At 37.1% G+C, this 17,983-nt stretch overlaps 3 protein-coding genes across 6 annotated transcripts in view; 1 reads left to right on the forward strand and 2 right to left on the reverse strand.

Moving 5' to 3' along the window:
* csgalnact1a (chondroitin sulfate N-acetylgalactosaminyltransferase 1a) overlaps nucleotides 1-5,611 on the reverse strand; it is a 30,381-nt gene extending 24,770 nt beyond the window's left edge. For 2 of the 4 annotated variants that reach the window (XR_006827814.1, XM_046066802.1), the window contains exons 1-2: nucleotides 5,437-5,611; nucleotides 4,600-4,758 (exon numbers count right to left, since the gene is read on the reverse strand). The gene's annotated coding sequence lies outside the window, so the exon portion shown is untranslated. Of the gene's footprint in view, nucleotides 1-4,599; nucleotides 4,759-4,965; nucleotides 5,294-5,350 lie in introns of those variants that run through there. The other 2 variants (XM_046066803.1, XM_046066804.1) reach the window with 2 other exon arrangements.
* Nucleotides 5,612-8,457: 2,846 nt separating this feature from the next.
* On the reverse strand, nucleotides 8,458-12,129 carry nxnl2 (nucleoredoxin like 2). The gene is made up of 2 exons (XM_046067027.1): nucleotides 11,499-12,129; nucleotides 8,458-9,192 (listed from the first exon to the last, which is right to left on the reverse strand). The coding sequence occupies exons 1-2, from the start codon at nucleotides 11,798-11,800 to the stop codon at nucleotides 9,024-9,026; spliced, it is 471 nt and encodes a 156-aa protein (XP_045922983.1). The 5' UTR covers nucleotides 11,801-12,129; the 3' UTR covers nucleotides 8,458-9,023.
* Nucleotides 12,130-14,122: 1,993 nt separating this feature from the next.
* On the forward strand, nucleotides 14,123-16,716 carry gng10 (guanine nucleotide binding protein (G protein), gamma 10). The gene is made up of 3 exons (XM_046066887.1): nucleotides 14,123-14,342; nucleotides 15,243-15,370; nucleotides 15,478-16,716. The coding sequence occupies exons 1-2, from the start codon at nucleotides 14,262-14,264 to the stop codon at nucleotides 15,366-15,368; spliced, it is 207 nt and encodes a 68-aa protein (XP_045922843.1). The 5' UTR covers nucleotides 14,123-14,261; the 3' UTR covers nucleotides 15,369-15,370; nucleotides 15,478-16,716.
* The last annotated feature ends 1,267 nt before the right edge of the window (nucleotides 16,717-17,983 follow it).

Genomic DNA, 17,983 nt, shown 5'->3' on the forward strand with positions numbered 1-17,983 from the left:
CTTCTTCTTCTTCTTCGTACGTATTCAACATAGTGACGAAACGCGCTGTACTGTAGAAACATGGCAGTGCAACATGGCGACCTCCATGTAAGGGGACCTGCAATGTATGTAGATAGAAATGGCTCAATCTAAGGTAATATAAAAACAATGGTTGATTATGTTTTTATTACCTTCTTTATACACCACTGAAAACATAGTTATGTATAGGTATATTATATTGCGTTTCTGTCAATAGATCCTCCTAAATATTACACACTGAACCTTTAAGAGGGTAAAAAGCATAGCTACGGAGCCTACGTATGTAGTCAACGTAGCTACACTGCGGCTGATGTGAACCTTCTCAAAAATGTAACTACACATCGGGGCTATGGAGACTACAGAGATACCACACGGCAACTGCAAGAAGTTTCTGAAGCACGAAACAGTCTCATATTAGTAATGACCTGAATTAAAGCACGATACTGACAGATCATGTACTATACATCTGTCTGGTGCTGCAGTGGTGCTATGAATGTGAGAAATATTGAACTATAAATCAATTCTTACACACTAGGTAATTATGTCAAAACTCTCGTTAACCCCTTGCATCAACTACTGTATAAATCCATCTTAAGTTATGTTAGTCTGACATTAGTCCCTGTAAGCGGTCGAGCTCCAAACACACTCAATCTTACATCAAACCCCTTGCTCTAACACAGGCTTTTTGTTTTAAACGTGTAGTCTTTAAATCCCAAGCTGTGATAACCCCTGATGACATCATCACAGACTTAACAAAGCTGCTGAAACATTATACAGCTGTTTCCACAGGCTGACAAGCACTTAATGATGAGTAAGCTGGTCTTGTAAAACTAAAGGAGTTCTCCTGTAATAGTTGACTGGTTTGAACATTACCTCAGCGTAACTTTGACAAAAATTTATGCAGACTTTATGTTAACTAAAGAAAGTTTGGAAAAGCTGCTAAGAGATCTTCACATTGTACAGTAATTCCTGGAAACCAATAGATGCCTAAAACATAGTACATTAAATTTTCTTAATTGCAGTGGTTGGCAAAATGATTAGTTAATATGTAAAGTGAACTTCATTGGGCTAAAACATGCAAAACAGCTGTTATGGCAACTCTGCCTTCTTTTTAACCTCATAGTACCTCATCCAAAGAGTACACACATGCACACGTTTATATGAAAGCGTTTGGAATCATTAATCTGTTAAACAGCACCCTCTCCTCCCATACATACCCACTCTCTCTAAGTGGCCTCCGTGATCATTACAAATAACCTGAGAAACCACAGGACCGTGCATGTTTAAACGCTGCTCGACGCTGTCTGCGTCTCTCGATCCTGTCTTCCTACAGCCTCTAGTGGGCTGTGTATTTGCTACAGGTCAAGGATGTTAATGAGTTTACGTGTATGTTGGCCTCGGTGAATGTTATGGGATTCTTCTTCCCCGACAGCTCTGTCAGAACCTGCCCTCCAGCTCGCTCACTATAAAAATGAGAAATGTCCTCTAGGGAAGAAAACGAGGAGAAGAGAGGGAGAGGAAGAGGAGAGATTAATTAAGATAAATTTAAAAATGAGTGGAAAAAAGGAGGCTGGTGAGAGAGTCAGCTATACCCACAGATTACTAGAGGGAACTATTAAGCAGCGAAGATCTGATACGTGGTGTGAGGAGAAACTGAAGAGCAAAGAGAAGTCAGGAAAAGATGGAGCAAGAAGTAGAGAAAGGTTTCTTTGATGTCTCTTGTCCCCTCAGGTGATCCTCCCTCCCATTCATTAGGGGCCGGTTTCTCCGGAACCTTCCTGTCAACGTGCCATCTGGAAGGCCCTTAAAAAACCACCACATTACAATCCTCTACTTCACAACAAGCAGGCCGTGTTAGCATTCATCACCCCCCCCCACCACCACCACCACCACCACCACCCCACACCTCTAGCTTTCTCTCTGTTGGTCCCCAAATTGTCTGGTATCTTCACACACTTGGGTTAGATTGCATCAGATGAAACTTTAATGGGCCCCATGGGGAAAATGGGTCATTGCAGCAGTAGAGAAAGTAGACAGACGGACGGAAAAATCCATCCATCCATCCATTATCTATAACTGCTTATCCTTTGCAGGGTCACGGGGGGCTGAAGTTGATCCCATCTAACAGGCAGGGTCCAAAAATGTTATGTTCTGGTAAAGAAAAGTCTGTCTCAAATGTCAATATTGTTATTGCCCTCATATATGCAGTACTGGCTGGGCTGTACATGCGATACGTCAGACTTCAAGCTTATTATCACATATATATTTGCGTATATGTTAATGGCCATGAAATAACAAGTGCATAGCGATGCATAACCAAATTAAAAAGGATCCTTATCAAAATGTTTGTTTATGTTATGTGTTTATCAGAAGATATATACTATATTAACAATCTTTCTTAAATGGGGATAATGTGGCTTTAAATCTCCAGTATGTGTCTGGCCCTTATCGGGAATATGGAGAAGTGCTTTGCTAGCATTTAAAGACAGAATCTGTCAGCCATCACAAAAAAGTTACTGTGATTTCTATCCAAAATGAACAGCTGGGAACACAAACATTGATTTTAGTGGTTGTATGAGTCAAAAAAAGTGATTGATCCCTTCCACAAACCAATGACACAATAACAGCCAACACCCAATTATACAATGTGCCATATACTGTAAGTCTGTGTAGGGAGGGGAGGTTACTGGGTGCTTCCTCAGTCCGCAAAACACAATGAAAAACCACAGTACAATTCTGATAGGGCATAGCTCATCTCTGTGTAATTATGGTGCAATATAATAAATCTTAGTTTGTACAGTAACACAGTCCCTCTGACACATGATTCACAGTTGCTGATGGTGAACATTGTGAATAGCTGATAATAGAGATGGCAAGTGAGCAAAGAAATTGAGTTTGACACAAAATAAATAAACCCAGTGTGCCCACAAATCTGTTTGTCTCAGCCATTCTCAGCCTGCAACGCACCATCATAACCGTCATAAGTGCACATCATGTACTTTGCAATTCTGGTCACTTTTGCAACTGAAAGTATCCTACGGAAACGTTTGGCAAATGAGTTGTGAAAGATGTTAACAAATGCCAGCCAAGTTCAGTCAGGGCCAGAGCTTCTTACTTCTGTCTTCTCCCCGGACAGTAAACCACCACACAGACAATACTAACAGGCTGAACTGTGACATTTCTCAACTGGAGCCTCTTCCATAAAGGTGTACAGCTTGTGGTTTGGCTCTTAGCAGTTAAAACAAGTCTTTTTTACAGCAATTATCATGACTGCACCAGCTCCAGTCTCTGCTAAGGACCATTCATACTAGTTTACGTGAGTGAAACTGACAGTAAGCCCTAGAGGCAATATACCTTTCAGTGCCATACATAAGCTCTCCATTTAATTTAATAGATTTTTATAAACCAGCATTATCTAAATGAGCATGGGCAACTGTAATATCGTCAGGGGTAATTTGTCAATATGCTGCAGGGATGTTACTGTGTGAATGTCCTGAGAGATTCTGTTATCTGATCTGTGAAACATGAGAATACATGCGGTCTGCACAGCAACACAAAGTACTAACACACACACACACAATAGGTATGCACTAAACACACATGTAGGACACATGCATATTGAGCTTTATCTTCCAGGCACAGGAAGCACATATATGTCGAAATGTATCACATCAATTTCTTTAGTTAATCACTCATATATAGGCTTTAAGGCATATACAGTAATTTACCCTTTGTGTGTACACTACACTCAAGGTCTTTCTCTTCTCTGCTTGCTAAACAACCTCAAATTCCACATAATCTCCAGTTTCATTCTTCCAATATGAAAAAAGCAACTCTGCCAGCTTGCAAACCAAATATTTCAGGGGTGCTAGGTGCCTGTTAGTGAGTGCACTAAGCAGGATTAGAGACATTTTCCTGATAAAACCTCCAGCTCGCTCACAATGCTGTGTACTGTATGCATGTGTGGATGTGGGTGAGATGCAGAAGAACACTGTGGAAAAGAAGCCTGCACTTTCACTGAGTGCCTGTAATTTCATTATCCGGGTCTACCCACTAGAAATTAGTGTGGGCGTTTTTATTTTATTTTATTTTTTATTTATTTTATTCCATAATGAGATTTTGCTTTCAGGTGACCTGAAAACATGACTCACAGATGTATGACTTGGCTGGTCTTTTATACTATTTTCCAAAAATGTTTTTTATTTATATTAAATATGTCAGAAAGGTTTGTATACACTCAATGGATGAATATGAAATGAATTAAGCACAGTTCTCAGTGAAAACAAACAAGCACTTCAACACAGAAAAGGAAGTTATACACATATTTAGACACATTTTTGCCAGTGTCTGCTTTCATAGTGAAAGTAAAGTGCATTGTGGGGAGAATATATATAATACTTTATTTAATTACAACTGATAGCTGTTTTTTTCATTAATCCTATAAATAGAGCAAACTTACAGTTACCATTGAGCAGGTTGAGAATCACCACATGCGCACTGTTGAGATTTTGTGATTATGATTTCTACATTATCAGCAGGCTACTCACAGTGTTAACGTGCCCTCTCACCCGGCCAGCTTACCTCTTGTTCCTGCAGTCTTTGCTTTAGTCCATCCTGAGTGGAGGTTTTGTTTTGTCTCAAAGCTGCGGTCCTGTCCCGCAGTTCTCCATCGGTCTACAGCCGACACTTGCGGAGAGCAGGAGCGGGTGTGAGCGTTTGTACCGCCGAGTAGCGTGAAACCTGCCAGAGAGAGTCACAATACCACCGGAACATGAGGAGTGCTGCCTTCAAAATAAATACAATAACGTTGTACCTGATAAAAGTCTGAAACGCCAAATGAAGCACACTGCTCTATCCTGGTTAATTCACACATATATTAAGAGGTTTAACGTTAAATAGATAAACTGTTATTTGATAACGTTAGCTAATGTTAGGCTCTAACGTTACCTGTTTCATGATGCTGGATTTAGATGTCTCTATATGTTTTTATACATTTTAGCTGGTTTAAATAACTTGTGTGTGAAGTTTAGTATGACCCAGAGTTAACCATGAAATGTTTTAGCTTTCTTGCTGAGTGCTTAAACGTTAATGTTAGCTTGACTGATACTTATAAAGTGGGGCGAAACAACTCTGAAGCTCACTAATTATGCTAACACATTAGTCTAGATCCAGGGTTTGTTTAATCCATAGACCAACAGAAAACTGATTTAACAGGTGTAAAACAATTTTTCAGTTTTAACAGTGGTTATGAATATTTCTTGTTGTCACCATGGAGCTAGCAGGCAACTAGCGAGCTCCATGAAAGTTACTGAAAGCTACTGAATCCAGTTACCTTTGGACAGTACCAGGCTAGCTGTTTCTCACTGCTTCCAGTCTTTATGCTAAGCTAAGCTAACTGGTGGCTAGCTGTAGCTTTACCTTTTCAAGTCAGGAGAGCAGGTATCTTCTTATCTAACTCTCAGAAAGTTAACGAATGAACCTTACTTAATTGCCTGAACTGCTGATTATATATATATATATATTAAGCTAAATTAGTCTACAGTAGGCTACTGGAGTTGCAATAAAGACTTCTTTGACCCTTCAATACCTGCCCGAAAGCCTCACCCAGAAAGCACAACATTATCGTCTTCATTGCTGTAATTTAATTTATGTAGGTTATGTAAATTACTTAGATTCACTAAAACTTATTTTTTGACACTAAACTATAATAATTGCAAATGTAAATGTAATGTAATTGAAAAAAAATTAATTAATTTCATTTAGCCCATCCTAAAAAAAAGTGAAAGGGAAATTAGGTAAAGTTAGCCTATTATTAGTTATTTGCATACATAAACATATAATTATTTTTGACTTTCATTGAGTAATCTACCCTAAAATCATGAATTCTGTGTGTTTAATGTTCTTTGAGTGTGATATCCTCACTGGTAACAATTTGACCACAGAAAGGTCGAACTGTGCCCTGTTAGACCTCCTAAACATCCAAAAATAGAAATCCAAAAAGACTTATTTGGGAGCAGTAGTGTTACATAAGTCAACACTAACCACAGATACAGAAGACCATTCGTGTGTATAGAGACCCCAAACAGAAAGAAATCTGTCTTTTATTGTATTGGACTTATTTAATGTCATAAATTCAAAATTATGTTTATAATAAACTATGAAAAATCATAAAGAGACCTCCAAACATTTGGGTCAATGCTCCCCATAGACAAATGATACAGCCAAAGCATGTGTTAATCCATCCTAAAGATCTCAGCGCAGTTCACTGTGATCTGACCTTATTCACAGTTAATCTTGTGATGAACTTGGAAACTTTAGATAAAACTCCTCATCAATTTATCAGCAAATACGCGTCTTATTTTGAAGGTTTGGAGGGGAAGATGTGTTGATTACCGTAGTGTGTTTGACACTAGCGCTCTCTCCGTGCAGGGTCCGCCGGTCCACCCAGCTCTCTGCCTCCCTCCCTCTCTGCTCTCACATAAAGACAGCCTTGTTAGTTGACTCAAGACGTCGTTACAGCAGCAGGAAACACTCCTGCCTTTCATTTCCAGAGCCAACAAGAAGTCCGACTGACTCCAATAAATGTGAAGTCGACATAAAGATCTTAATGTAAACTGACCTGGGAGGTTCTCTGCCGACTGGAGTCTTGCAGCAGGCAAGAAGAAGGCCCTAAATACAGAAATAAATAAACAAATTCATGTGGATTTTTCATGTAGGCTTAATTGTGTGGTGACCTATATTTGAGACCTATGTGTCGGTTTTGCTAAAGTAAAAATTGAATTTGACTACTTTATCTTTATTACCATTACACACTGGTGGAAGGAGTAGACAGCTCAGATATTTTACATAATTAAAAATAGCAATACCACAGTGTAGAAGTACCAAAAGTACCACTTTAGAATATATTATTGGATTATGATTAGGCCTATTGAAACATTAATGTATAGGCTACATCACTTTAATGTTGCAGCTGGTAAAGGTGGATTTCATTTTACTGACATAAATTATTTAGCCTGCTGTTTTTGTGAATTTCCCCAAGGGGATCAACAAAGTCTTATTTTAACCTATATCATAATGTATATGTTTTGATTATATTTGAATTATATATAAAATAATTAGTATCTAAAGTTACCAAATAAGAGTCCATCCATTCATCCATCGTCAACCGCTTATGCTGCATACAGGGTCGCGGAGGCTGGAGCCAATCCCAGCTTACACACCTTGGACAGGTTGGCAGTCAAATAAGTGGAGTAAAAAGTATATTTTTAGGAGAAGTATGAAGTAGCATAACATGGAAATACTTAAAAATAGTATCTCAAAATTGTACTTTAGTAAATGTACTTACTTTTCAACACTGTGTTTACAGAACACAAAACTGTCCTATCTACGCTCTCCAACTGCTCTATTAATGACTTATAACTGATCTATAAGCCATTTGTAAATGACTCATTTACTTTTAATAAAGTTAGAGTAACTTACTCACACCTTAACTCTTACTTCTGAAACGATTAATGAGCCACATTCATGTTTTTGGTCTATAGAGCCAGAACAGGTCATTTTGACCTTTGACCTCACGTCATGACACACACTCACACCCACCAGGTTAACGTAATTTCCCTTTAGACCTATAACAAGATAGACAGACTGTCAGATGAGGGAAAAATGCATACATGGATAGATGAGGCTGCACCTGCTGGCTTCAAACTCTCCCATACGACCAGATGATAGACCACAAGACCAAACACTTTAACGAAATATAATTTGTGTCAAAGTTCAAACACCTTTAGTCCTCTATATTGATCATACCTGTCAGCAAGTGAGTGAGTGAGGTAAACTGTCCTACTTGTAGATAAAACTGACATTATTTAAACACCATATTCTCATATATAACAAAATAGTGACCCCACATGGTTGGCTGTGAAACTGCAACCTTCCACAAAAGTGCACCAAAGGAATGATTTTAGATCAATGCAGTTCAGTTTTTCCTGGATGTCATAATACATCAAGTGTCATTTTATCATATTTTTACATTTTATTTTGTTTATTTTCTATTATTTTTTTAATTTTATTCCTGAATGAAGCCTCCAGTTACATGTTATTACTGGTGTTCTTTGAAGACTCATTGCATTTAATATTACAAAGCAGACAGACCTGGAAAGACTGGCCTGTGCAGACTCATCATAATGTCATCATGCCTGGTGGATGTTTTATGTACAAAGTGTTAACAGCAGTGTCAGCATGCACAAGGGGAAAAAGGCAATTAAGACCACGGATGTGAATGTGCCAGCATGTTGGAAACAATGCCCTGTGGGCTTTCTGCATCTTAACAAGGCAACAGGGGCTCACTTTGTTCATAAAACACGGGACTCACACAGAGGCTCTTTGACACTTAAACAGAAATGTGAGATAAAACAGACAATGACAATAAATCTCAGAAAATAATCAGAGAATATTTATATATTTTTAAATAATAACGGTCTTAACAACTCATAAAAAATAAAATACAAAAATATACAAGCAGCTCAAAGTAGAACTACAAGTCAAACCTTAAATATACAAAAGCAAGCTCTCTGGAGAGAGGATATCCACTTAATATAGGCAAGGTTTAGCTGTTTAGTGCACTAGCTTATAAAGAACATCAACGAACATATTTTTCAATAAATTGAGAAACTACAGCAGAGCATTTCTCACCTGTGAACCACAATGGACACGCCTGAGTTTTGTTAAATGCATAGGATGTTTGGTCAAAGTCAGCAACTAAAGCAATGTTTCCCAACTTTTTTGAGACGTGACCCCTTATAACAAATCAACATCTACTTGTACAAAAAAAGCATGACTTGTGAGCAATTCAACCAAAGTAAGGTTTTTCCTTCTCAGATTGTTTAATATGAAGGAGGCCCCAGGCTGGAGACCACTGAACTAAAGTCAAAATATTTTACTTTGGTTTTGTTCACCTCTCTAAAAGATGAGTTGACATGGTTCCTCATCGTTGTTGTTTTTTTTTTTTAACCCTTAAAGTTCTGAAAGATCTCTGCAGCGTCCAACCAGGACCGAAAGCAGGACAGGCCTCGGTCTCTGATCTGTTTCCTGCCCTTGTCTGTGATCACGTCGCCGTTCTCCTTCACAATCACTAGTTTGGGCACTGCAGTGATGTTGTAGCGCTGCTTCAGCTCGCTGAGGGAGAAAAGAGATGCAGATTTATTACAAAAAGACACCCGTAAAAACTGCTGCTTTGTTTCTTCTACTTCACGAAAAAACATCATACGGCAGTGGTGGAACATACATTACATTTACTCACATACAGAACTTATGTTTCAGATCTGAGATACTTGTAATTTAACATTTCCATTTATAGGACTTCTGTACTTTAAGAGTGTGTGTGTGTATATATATATATATATATATATATATATAGTAAGTGCATTTTATTGTATCAGTATGTGTACTCTGTGCAATGGCAATGAAGTAGAATCTAATCTAATGTAATATTTTATACACAGTGGTGGAATGTAATAAGCATATTTACTCAGGTACAGTCCAAAAGTACAAATGTAAGATACTTCCTCCATTTCATACGATTTTTAAATGTCTACTTCTCAGAGAGAAATACTTTTCACTCCACTACATTTGACAGCTATAGCTACAGGATTCATTACAGACTCTTATTTTATCAGCTTTGAGAAAATATATACTGATTAGGGAATTTTTAGAAGAAATATTTTTATTTTGAATAATTCTACCTATAATTCGTTTATACAATGTCTGCAATTAGAGAAATATGCTCATTATAATTTACAGGAGCCCAGTGCGATGTCTTTAAATTCTTTGTTTTATCAGACCATCAGTCCGAAACCCAAAGATATCCGTTTACTGTGTGACAAATATGGCATATTCTCACCATTCAGAGGTTGGGGTCTGAAAAAAATACCTGAAATGATTAAGAGAAAAATCTAAATAGTTAAAAATTAACTTGTCAATCGACAAATCTACTAATCAACTAATCGTATCAGCTCTCATACTTTACTTTCATATTTCCATTTAATGCACCTTCTGTACTTCACTACACTTCAGAAGGAAACATTGTACTTTTTACTCCACTACATTTATTTTACACCTGTAAGTACAAGACACCTTACAGATTTTCATTTCATAGGATTAGTTTAAATATTATAGATTTTATATTGTTATTGATTTACTACACAGCACTAAACATTATTTAAAAGGGTTTTTTATAATTAGCTTCTCCTTGAACAGCTATAATATTAAAATATTACATACACAAAAAAGTAAAGCTGAAATAATCAGCAGATCAACTGATTATTCGATCGATCAATCGATCCAAATATTTCTGGTTCCAGCATCTCAAGTGTTCATTTTTGCTGGTTTTCTTACTCTTACACGAGCGTAGAATGAATATTTTGGGGGTCTGAACTGTTGATCAGACAAAATGAAACATCTGAAAATGTCACCATGCCTCTGGAAACTGGGATGAATATATGTCACCATTTTCTGACATTTTATAAACTATGAGATTGATTTATCCAGAATGTAATCAGCAGATTAATCAATAATAAATATAACTGTTAGTTGCAGCCATAGCATTGTTACTGGTTTAATGACGAAGCAGTATATCCTAAAAATATATTATATTATTGTATTACCTTCCTTTTGACCAGATACAACATGAAGACATAAAATGCTGCTTACACATTAGCGCATGATTAATTATAATCAAATATTATATAATACACAACAACATAACACTGACAGGGGCCATTTTTTGCTTCACAATGGAGTACTTCTGATACTTTAAAAACATTTACCTGTTCTTCAACCTGAATGCAGGACTTTTAGTGTGGTATTGCTACTTTTACTTAAAATCTGAGGCCACCACTGATGTTTCACCTGAACATTTGTATCTAAGAGGACAAGCATAAAGCTACTATACATCCACAGGTACAGATCTGATTTTGATTTTATTCTATAATAAACAACATAAACATAACACACATGTCCCCTTGTTTTAAAAACAAAAAATAAATAACATGGGGAAAAAACAATCCAACATGGGTCCTAAACAATGAGTGACAAACCTATTTGAAATAAAATTAAATAAACCATAATCTTAAAATTGAACAGATCAATCTTAAAGCCACCCTCTCAGCTGTGGGAGGCAGATTGTCTGCTCTGTATATAAACCTAATCCCTGAGAGGGTGACCCTCATAAGCATTTTACATAAGATGGAGCACAGGCTAATGGGTTGTACAGACAATAGTGTTAAATCCTAATAAGATAAGACAAATAAAGCACAGCCAAGTGCAGCTAATTGTGTTTTTGAGACATTGAATAGAGTTTAAAATGTTGGTGTAGAATATTTAAATGAAGGTGAAGCCGCTAAAAGGCACATTCATACACATTAAAAGTCAAATAACCAAATAACCAAACCTCTATTGACTTTTCATTAGATTTTAAGACTTACTGTTTGTAATCATCCGTCCAGGGCAGAGCCAGCCAGTCTCCGTGCATATCATGATAATATGCAACCATATCATCTGTCGACTTGTCAGAGGAGACAAAAACTATTTCAAACTGAGCAGGAGGCTCGCTTTCTTCAACCAGTTCCGTGTAGAAATCACACAGGATGGGTGTAAAGTCTCGACAAGGCGGACACCATCCTGCAGAAAAGTAGATCCCTACCACTTTATTTCTCAACGCCTCTTCAGGTTCGACGAAATCCCCGTCTTTATTCAGGAGTGTCCGCCCGGTAAACACCTCTACCATGTCTGCAAAAGTCTCCTGCACACACTTCAAACTAAAGAGTCAGGGAAATTTGACAGCTCTGTGTCGTTTTAGCTCATATTTCCCGAGTTTCAACACCTGAACGTCGGTCAGAAGAAGTGCCGGTTGTCTAAAAGAGCTTCTCCTGCTTTCCTGTATTGTTTACCTTTCTGCAAAAGCTACTTACAGCCAATCCTGTTAATCACTTGCGGACCAATGAGGACACAAGAAGACTGTGTTGTAATTCATTAGCCATGTGGGGTTTCAGGGGGGAAAGCTGCATTCAAACGCTGTTCGTATGCTAGTAATTTCCAGTTCAACTGCTGCACGACGTCTCACGGCACTTTCAGGCAACCCGGGCGAGCGCATGCGCAGAGCTGCATTACGTGCTGCTGGTGTGTCTCGTTTTTTTTTCGACATTAAAAGTATAAACAAACAAGGCACATTTTCATGTCTTATTCATCACAAATCATCTTAATTATGATTAATTAACTATAATTATATAACTTTTCTTATATAGTTATTGGAGCACTCTCACAGAACTGCCGCCATTATCATCCATAAAATGAGTAACAGCAACAATTCCTTTGGATCCTTATTGCTCTACAATGTACACAAATTTTCTACTAAGCGATATGTGTCTGTTATATTATGTATATATACAGTATATGAACTTAAAATAGAGAATGTTTTGTTGGTGGAAAGCAGAAAGTTTAACTGGTAAGAACTATAATAAAAATCACAAGGTATAGTAATATGTCTATTCCACCCATTAAAAAAAAAATCACATGGGGGTCAATAAACCAAAAAGAGGGTCTGTCTGTCCACAATGTTTTAGCCATTTCAACACAATACACCATTAATGATGTCAACATCAGTCACATTTTTTGTTTTGTTCTGTAGTTTCTCTGGAGAAAACCTGGCTGCAGACATTCGCAGGCGTCAAATGTGGAAGTGGTAGATTTTGTTAGTTTGCCTTTCCCATCACATCTGGTTTATTTGTAATCTGTTTTGAAACAATAAAAGTAACGTTTTTTATTTTTTTTTATTTTAAAGACTCTAAAAATCTGGATCTTGATTTTGTAGCAATGAGGTTCAGACTATACAAACTTTGAATAGCCTGAACCTTATTGCTAACTAAGCTTGTTTAATGTTAACTTGTAAGACATGAATTGTGATTTGGCATGTTATGAATTAAATATTCAACTTTGTCCAATTTGTAATGTTTCAATAACCAAGATCATACACTGTGTTACTTAAACAATTTGTAGATCTGGTAAGCTTAATTGCTTGAAATTCACAACCTACTGTAAAAAAATATTGTTTTCCAGACTGAAGGTCAACATACACTGCATGACTAAAAGTATGTGGATACCTGCATTTTTGTACAAAAAATCCTAATTCAGAGGGAAACAAACTGTAGAGAGGGCTATAATTTAATTTTATTAATCAAGTCCTCCTTTTTGCTACAACTTTCCTCCTCCTCTTCGCCCTTGACATCTTCCACATTTCCCGTGTCCTCCCATTTGTAGTAGCATGTATGAAGTAAAACAAGAGACAGAAGGTGAGAAAGACAAGGGAGGAGAGTGAATTTGTCCTCATCATCCTTTTTTGTCCTTCTTTTTCATTCCTCTGCATTGCTGTTGCCCTCTTTCCTCCTGCCATCGTTCATCTTCACCTCCTCCCATTCAATTTACTCCTCCTCCTTTACCTCCCCCTTGTCCTCCTTCTTTTTATTCTCCCCATCCTCCAGCTCAATGTCTGCCTTCATTCTTCTTCCTCTTGGTCTTTATTCGGTCTCTGCTTTTCTCCATTTCCACCTCCTTTGTCGCTCCTTACTTTCGCTTCCTCTTCCTTCCTTCCTCCTCTTGTCTACTTCCACTTCTACTGTTCTTCTCACTTGTCCTCTATCTCCGTTCTCCCCCTTTTCCATAATGTCTCCCAACCTCTTCCAAGTTCCACATCCCATATATTATTTGTTTCTCTCTGTGTATATACCTTTCCCATCTCTCAAAGTAATTCTCTGTATCTGTGGTGTAGCTTAAAGTCTGAGTGAGGTATGATGTATTTCTCACTTTTTTGCACCAAAACAAACAGAAATCAGCATTGCTAAGCAATTACAGAAAATATTACTACAAATCCATGCAAAATAATATGTCTTAATACTTTTGGCATGTTGGAGTCTGAGTAGGATGGTGTAATATATCTAAATCCAGTTTAACTTCACATTTAGAATACAGAACTAAAACAACTTTAAAGTGTGTCCACCAAGTACAGTTGTAGGTCAGTGTGCTTCTCTCCGTGTTGCTTTAGTGGAGAGTACTGAGGTCATTTGGAAAGAAACCCGGCCGCTCTTTCTTCCTGAGCATTTGCTGCCCATTAGTGGACTCAACTGCTGTGTTAAAAGACTGAAGGGACTTTTTTTTTACAAGGAATTACTCTCTCCAAAACTATTTCTACCAACATGACCTCAAATTCCAATTTATCCAACATGCGACGGCTGGTGGAACAACTGAAGCTCGAGGCCAGCGTGGAGAGAATCAAGGTAAAGAAATTGAATTTTGAGGATGATGGGAAAATGTGTTCTCTTCCCAGACAACTTGTCTGATGTGACGATTATAATATATACACATATATATATATATATATGATGTGTTATTACATGTATAATAAGCGTATACCTTAGGTTTTTATCTTCTTTTAGGGCTGCCTTATACATGACTTTGTTTCATTGTTGTTTTAAAGGCTAATTTTCAACTGGCCAACAGTTGAAAATTAGTCCTTTGGCTTATTTACAGTGATGTTGATACATAATCCCTGTGAATAAAAGAAACAACTTTCCAATAAGTCACATTTTAAAAATGGTTTATAAGCATGCAATGGTGGAAAATCCTCTACAAGCATAAAACTTGCTTTGTCTTCTTTGCTCTTTAGTTCATTAGTAAGACCCCTCCTTGTTAGTAAGTCATTAATAAGGGTCACATGTTTCTCCATTTCTAATAACATCCTGTCTGCAGTTATAAATGTTAATAAGTAATTAATAAAGGGTCTTGTGCGTCTCAATTTCTAATATCAGCAAAAATATGTCATCTGCATGAACAAATGTTAATAAATCATTAACAAATGGTTCCTACAGTAATCCATCAAGTCTGCAGTGGTAAATGTTAATAAGTTCTTTATAAAGGGATTTGTACCAGATGCATCCTCCCTTTTCTAGAAGGTGAGTGGTCAAACAGTTCATTGGAGGGATCTCCCAAATAAATTAAATAGTTAGCTGAGTATTGTCCACATCCCAAAAGTTATTCTTAATAATGGATTATGTATAAAGCAAAGCTTCATGAACAATTAATAAAACCATTGATCAATGCTTCAAAACTATTACATAAATAGTTATTATTGTAAAGGTCACTAATATGAATAAATATGTGTGTGTTTGTGCTCCCAGGTGTCCCAGGCGGCTGCAGAGCTCCAGCAGTACTGTCTGCAGAATGCAGGCAAAGACGCCCTGCTCGTTGGCGTCCCCACAGGCAGCAACCCCTTTAGAGAACCACGCTCCTGTGCTGTAGTGTGAAGGTCAGAATCCACAAAGTTTACAGCCTTTTACTTTTCAAGTGACACCTATTCTTATTATTATAGCGGAATGTTAATTCAGAAATAAATACATGTTGCACTTTTTGCAGAGGAAGAAGAAGAAGTGGACACAACTGTGGCATCTCACAGGAGCGAGGAATTCCATTTTGTTTTTAACCTTTTTTTTTGTGAAAATTAGTTTTTACATACATATATATATTTCAAATAAATGTTATGTTTTACTACATTACTGTTTAGCCATATCATGTTTATTTTTTGAAAATACTTTACATACACCTCCTACATCTTCATCTACTTTAATAACTTTTGAAATGTGTGTGAGTAGGATCTCTGTTATATACAGTGACCATTGGCAGAGTCATAAAGTGATCATCTATACAAAGCGGATGTTTATAGCCGGACTCTAAATTACGCCTTGGAATCTTGTGGCGTCAAAGCTTCCTGATGTTCAGTCTAAGTTAGGAGCACAGCCAGAGAGAGGAAACTGGGTCTTCCTGTTCAAAACTGCAAAGACACTCAACAGAGAGTTACACTTCCCCCCGCCTTCAAGCTTTTAAAAGTATTGGAACTTATTTACAAGCTCAAGGCTATGCTAGAAATAAAACATGAATCACCATAGTGTGGGATATTATGAATCATGTTGTCCATTTAATCTAAGTGTGTTCAGTTAAGTCCATGTTTGTTTTTCTTTTAAGCTTTATTTATTTCTATATATTCTGTATTAAATGGAAGTTATATATTTAAAACTGTACACAATCGCCCCAAGAAACCCACTAGATCAGCCTAAAAGAGGTCCAGTCATGAGCCAGCTCTCTACTTTGTCACTTCCTTTTCCTCAGTACTCTGTTCTTGGACGAGTCTCAATAGTTTGCTCATTTTGAAGCCTCCTTTCCTAACAACCTTTGTTCATATACCACACTGGGAGCATCAGATGTTCCTCCTTTTTGACCCTACCTGCATGAGAATGAGCAGTAAGAGAGTGAGATGCAGAAAGTTAACATTATCTGTATGTGGAAATGAGAAACTCTCTCAGAGACAGAAACCAGAGAGCAATGTGAAGCTGATTCACATCAATTTTCACACCCAAATAACTTGCAAAATGCATGAGGTCTGACAGAAGAGGGCTTTCCATACTATTTATATTTAGTTACTGTGGCTGCAGTATATTCTGTTCTGGAGCCAACTTGCTTTAAATAAGTTACCAGAGTGACAAACTTCAATTTTTAACATCAATAGATCCCTTTCAGTGATGGAAAACTGTTTTTTCACCAACGATAAAAAATATGCAATGTATCTGAAATGTTAATAGTAAAACAATAACAAATGTACTTAAGCTGTGTTTTGTGTGTATCTATAATGTACTAACCTTTTATATATTTCTAGTATATTTCTACATGTGCTTAATAATATATATATATATATATATATATATATATATATATATAAAATTTTATTTTAATTTATTTTGTTAATTATTAGTGTAATGTGTAACTTTACACAAAGTATCATGTAGTATTAGCATATATTTCTGAAGATAGTAAAACCTTTACTTACAATAATAGACATAGTATATTTACCATAAGTGTACTGTTTTAAGTATTCCACTTTAATTAGTGTTCATATAGGCCTTTATGTAACATTACAGGGAGGTTTTGAATTCAGTTTGAAAAATGTAAAACTCCTTTTCAATGGAAAGGCTTTAAAAATTATTATAGTATTAGCCAAACTGTTGCAGATAAGAATGAATAAATTGCAAATATTGTCACTGCAATCAAAATAAAGTCCTGCATTCAAAATTTCAAAGTTCAGATACACAAATTTCACATGTTTGGAATTTTTGCTTTTGTTGTTAAACGTCAACACATTTCACATGTCACAATATGAGTCCAATCAACGTCCTGCCCTCATTTTAAGAACTAACATGCAGAGCACTTTAACAACAGCTGAAAATCTTGTGACGTAAAAGTGTACACATGGGTGTACACATCATTGCTGGGTGCAGCAACAGGTGCAACTTCTGACCACACCCATCAGAGACGCTGGCCTTGGTCAGTGGTAAGACTTGTGATAGATTTTTGAGACACCCTCCTCCTGCTTTCCCATCACTATCAGGAGCTTCAGATTGCCCTGCAGGAGATGAGGTGATGCCAACATCCATCATCAACATTTTGCTATGCTGTCGCTCTATAAAAGTGCACAGGTAGTGCATGTCAACCCATTCAAAATCGCTTCCCCTGGACCAGCAGAGGAAAATAAAGCTATCTGTGTGGTAAGTACTGGGCAGCTCACAGGGGTAGATGCAGTACATACATATCTAGATAGATTTCATTTTGGTTCCTGTCTTTGCAGTTTTCTCTTTTGCTATTGCATCCATGTGCAAATTAAACAAATCCGTGCACAGCTTTTTTGGCATGGCATACAAACACTGTTTCTCTTTTTTCATGTTCTTTCCTGTCTCACATAAGTGGCCTGTTTCTCATAAGCAGATTAAATCACAGGAAAGGCATGAGAGAGGTTGGTTTAATTATAAACCTGACCATAACTGTTGTGTTGTCTCAGTGCATGTTATCGGGCTGGACATACGCAGGTTCGGAA

Source organism: Micropterus dolomieu, linkage group LG13, assembly GCF_021292245.1.
Source record: "Micropterus dolomieu isolate WLL.071019.BEF.003 ecotype Adirondacks linkage group LG13, ASM2129224v1, whole genome shotgun sequence".
Classification (NCBI taxonomy): domain Eukaryota; kingdom Metazoa; phylum Chordata; class Actinopteri; order Centrarchiformes; family Centrarchidae; genus Micropterus; species Micropterus dolomieu.

Coding starts and splice junctions, on each gene's coding strand:
- nxnl2 (XM_046067027.1), bottom strand. CDS start 11,800: ATGGTAGAGGTGTTTACCGGGCGGACACTCCTGAATAAAGACGGGGAT. Junction 9,193..11,498: donor TGGACGGATGATTACAAACA/GTAAGTCTTAAA, acceptor TTTCTCCCTCAG/CGAGCTGAAGCAGCGCTACA.
- gng10 (XM_046066887.1), top strand. CDS start 14,262: ATGACCTCAAATTCCAATTTATCCAACATGCGACGGCTGGTGGAACAA. Junction 14,343..15,242: donor CCAGCGTGGAGAGAATCAAG/GTAAAGAAATTG, acceptor TTGTGCTCCCAG/GTGTCCCAGGCGGCTGCAGA.